Consider the following 3,670-nt stretch of genomic DNA (forward strand, 5'->3'; position numbering starts at 1 on the left):
CTAAATTTTTTTCATATAAATCTTATGTCATTGAAAACCACAAATGGTTTGAATGCTCACTAATGTTCACTTTAATATTGTTGATGAAAATCCATATCCCCCCAAATATATTATTTTACCAATATTTTTAAAGTTCAAAATCTAAACACAGAGAGACTCTAAGTCAATTTAACATTATCTTTGTATATATGTCATGCAACTGAGAAAATAGGAAATGGCTTATTTTTTATTCGACAGTGGAAACCTTTGGCTTCAAGCCTGTCACTCAGCACTCCTTGGTGACATTTAGATTGAGAACGCAGTGGGCCCAGGCTTGGTCACTGCATATCTGCAGCCAGGTGTGCAATCAAGTCTTTGGCATCTTGCATGACAGAGGGTATTTCTGAGCCATTTTCAGTTACTTGGGTTCCAAACAAAAACATCTTCCTGTCATTTCCCACCTCAGACAAAGCCAAAGCTTCATGGATGTCTGTAATATGATAGGCTGCTTCAAGATCCTTCACCCAGAATAGAAAAAAAGATAGGAAAAAACTAGTTATTTTGCAATCCTTTTTGATAGAAAAATTTATTACTCTCATTACTCTAATGATCCCACTTCCATTTTAATGTGGAGGATATTGTGACCCCATTATTATGACCCCAGTGGTTATTTGAATATAAAGATTTTAATCAGCATTATACCAGCAATGGGGTGCCTGGCTGGCTAAGTTGGTAGAGCATGCAACTCTTGATCTTGGGGTCATGAGTTCAAGCCCCACACTGGGGGGTGGGGCACCTGACTCAATAAGTTAAGCATCTGACTTTGGCTCACATCATGATCTCATGGTTTGTGAGTTCGAGCCCTGCATTGGGTTCTGTGCTGACAGCTTGGAGCCTGGAGCCTTGGAGCTTGCTTCATATTCTGTGTCCCCCTCTCTCTGCCCCTTCCCTGTTCACGCTCTGTCTCTCTCTCAAAAAAAATTTTTTTTAAATTAATAAAAAGAAAAGTAGCAGAACTGTACCAACATTTATGAGCGATCATCAAAAAAATTTTTGAAATGAAGTTAAGCCTTTCTAACATCTTAATCAGTTTTCTAAGCACTGCAGTCAGTCTGCTTTTTTTTTTCCATTTATTTTTTACTTGCCCAAAGTCATATTCAATAGGATAAATTATTTAATTTTTTATTGAAGTATAGTTGACCCACAATGTTACATTAGTTTTAGGTGTACAACATAGTAATTTGAAAACTCAGTGTGTTATTCTATGCTTACCACAAGTGTAGCTACCATGTGCTACCATACAATGCAATTACAATACTGTTGATTATATTCCCTGCACTGTATCTTCCATCACTGACTTGTTTCTTACATAACTGAAAGCCTGTATCTCCCATTCCCCTTCATTCCTTTTTGCCCATCTCCTTACCCCTCTCCCCTCTGGCAACCATCAGTTTGTTCTCTGTACTTATGGGTTTATTTCTGCTTTTTGTGTTTGTTCTTTTGTTGCCATATTCTGCATATAAGTGAAATCATATGGTATTTATCTTTCTCTGTCTGACTCATTTCACTTAGCTTAATACTCTCTAAGTCATCCCTGTTGTCACAAATGGCAAGATCGCATTCTTTTTCATGGTGAGTAATATTCCAAAATATGTATATGCACTACATCTTCTTTACCTGTTTACCTACAGATGGACACTTAGGTTGCTTCCATATCTTGATTATTGTAAATAATGCTGCATGTATCTTTTCCAATTGGTGTTTTAGTTTTCTTTCCTATTATTTATTTTTCAAACTTTTATGTACATTCTAGTTAGTTAACATACAGTGTAATATTCGTTTCAGGAGTACAATTTAGTGATTTATCACATATATAACACCCAGTGCTCATCATAACAACTGCCTTCCTTAACCATCACCCATTTATGTGTTTAAATTTTCTTTAGGTAAACACTCAGTATTAGAATCACTGGATCATATGGTATTTGTTTTTAATTTTTTAATGACCTGGACCTGCCCTACTGTTTTCCACAGTGCTTATACCAATTTATTTTCCCACCAATAGTGCACAAGCGTTCTTTTTTCTTCACACCCTCACCAACACTTATTATTTCTTATGATCTTGATTCTAGCCATTCTGCCAGATGTGAGATGACATCTCACTGTGATTTTGATTTGCATTTCCATGATGATGAGTGACGTTAAGAATATTTTCATGTGTCTGTTGTCTGTATGTCTTTTTTGGAGAAATGTCTGTTCATGTCTTTGGCCTATGTTTTCATTGGATTATTTATTTTTTGTGTGTGTTGAATTGTGTAACTTCTTTAAATATTTTGGATATTAAGTCCTTATCAAATATATCATTTGCAAATATCTTTTCCCAATCAGTATTTGCCTTTTCGTTGTGTTGATGGATTCCTTCACTGTGCAAAATCTTTTTATTTTGGTGTAGTCCCAATAGTTTATTTTGGCTTTTGTTTCCTTTGCCTCAGGAGACATATCTAGAAAAATGTTTCTGGTAGTATCTGGCTGGAGTTGATTACATTTCTAAATGTTGGTCACCCTAATATAGTGCCTGTCTGAAATCAGAATTCATTTAGTCTTAGATCCCGTGGCGGCTTTTTAAATAGTAATCCAGTAACATGTGGACAGTGTATTAAGTTAATCAATTGGAGAGGAAGAATATATATGAGGAAAGTGTTGGATAAAAAGAGGAGCTCCTTGTCATGATAAAAGCACATCAGGGATAGGGCTCAGTCCATAAAGCATGCAGCTCTTAATCTTGGGGTCATGAGTTTGAGCCCCCACGTTGGGCATAGAGTTTACTTAAAAAAATAACAAATAAAATAAAAGTCAACATGTGTTTAAAATAAAAAGCACATCAGGGATAAATCCCAAGTTTATTCCATACTTGCATAATTGTGCATTAATAGAATAGAGGTCATCACTCAAAAAGTAAAAATAGTAAGATGACTTTTTAAAAATCTTTTTTTACATGTTTTTTATTTATTTTTGAGAGGCAGAGACAGCACAATCAGGAGAGGGTCAGAGAGAGAGAGAGATACAGAATCTGAAGACAAGATCCAGGCTCTGAGCTAACTATCAGCACAGAGCCCAGTGGGGGGCTTGAACCCACAAACCACGAGATCATGACCTGAGCCGAAGCCGGACACTCAACTGACTTAGCCATCCAGGTGCCCCCTTTAAAAATCTTTATATAATAACTTGAACCAATTAGTCATCTAAAAGCATAGATTACTTTGGCAAAGGAATATCAACAAAGATGCCTTAAAGGCCAAAGATGCCTTAATATCCAAAACTTAACTAGAGTATCCAAATCTTTCATTATTAAGCCCCAGTAAAAGTTATAAATCTGACTATTTAAAAATGGCTGTTTAACTGTCAAAAATAGCCAAAACATGGAAAGAGCCTAAATGTCCATCACCTGATGAGTCGATCAAGAAGATGTGGTATATATATACAATGAAGTATTACATGGCAATGAGAAAGAATGACACATGGCCATTTGTTGGAAAGTGGATGGACCTGGAGGGTGTCATGTTAAGCGAAATAAGTCAGGCAGAGAAGGACAGATACCATATGTTTGCACTCATAGGTCTAATCAGGAGAACAGGAGAAACCTAATGGAGGACCAGGGGGAGGGGAAGAGGGAAAGAGAGTTGGGGAGAGA

General features: G+C 36.4%; 1 protein-coding gene across 1 annotated transcript in view; it reads right to left on the bottom strand.

Moving 5' to 3' along the window:
- Positions 1–205: 205 nt before the first annotated feature.
- Positions 206–3,670, bottom strand: part of ARL9 (ADP ribosylation factor like GTPase 9) — an 18,877-nt gene continuing 15,412 nt past the window's right edge. Inside the window, exon 4 of the mRNA XM_029945561.1 lies at positions 206–497. Coding sequence (XP_029801421.1) covers positions 318–497 — 180 coding nt within the window. The 3' untranslated portion in view covers positions 206–317. The remainder of the gene's footprint in view (positions 498–3,670) is intronic.

The sequence above is a fragment of the Suricata suricatta genome, chromosome 1 (genome assembly GCF_006229205.1).
Source record: "Suricata suricatta isolate VVHF042 chromosome 1, meerkat_22Aug2017_6uvM2_HiC, whole genome shotgun sequence".
NCBI classification, from domain to species: Eukaryota; Metazoa; Chordata; class Mammalia; order Carnivora; family Herpestidae; genus Suricata; species Suricata suricatta.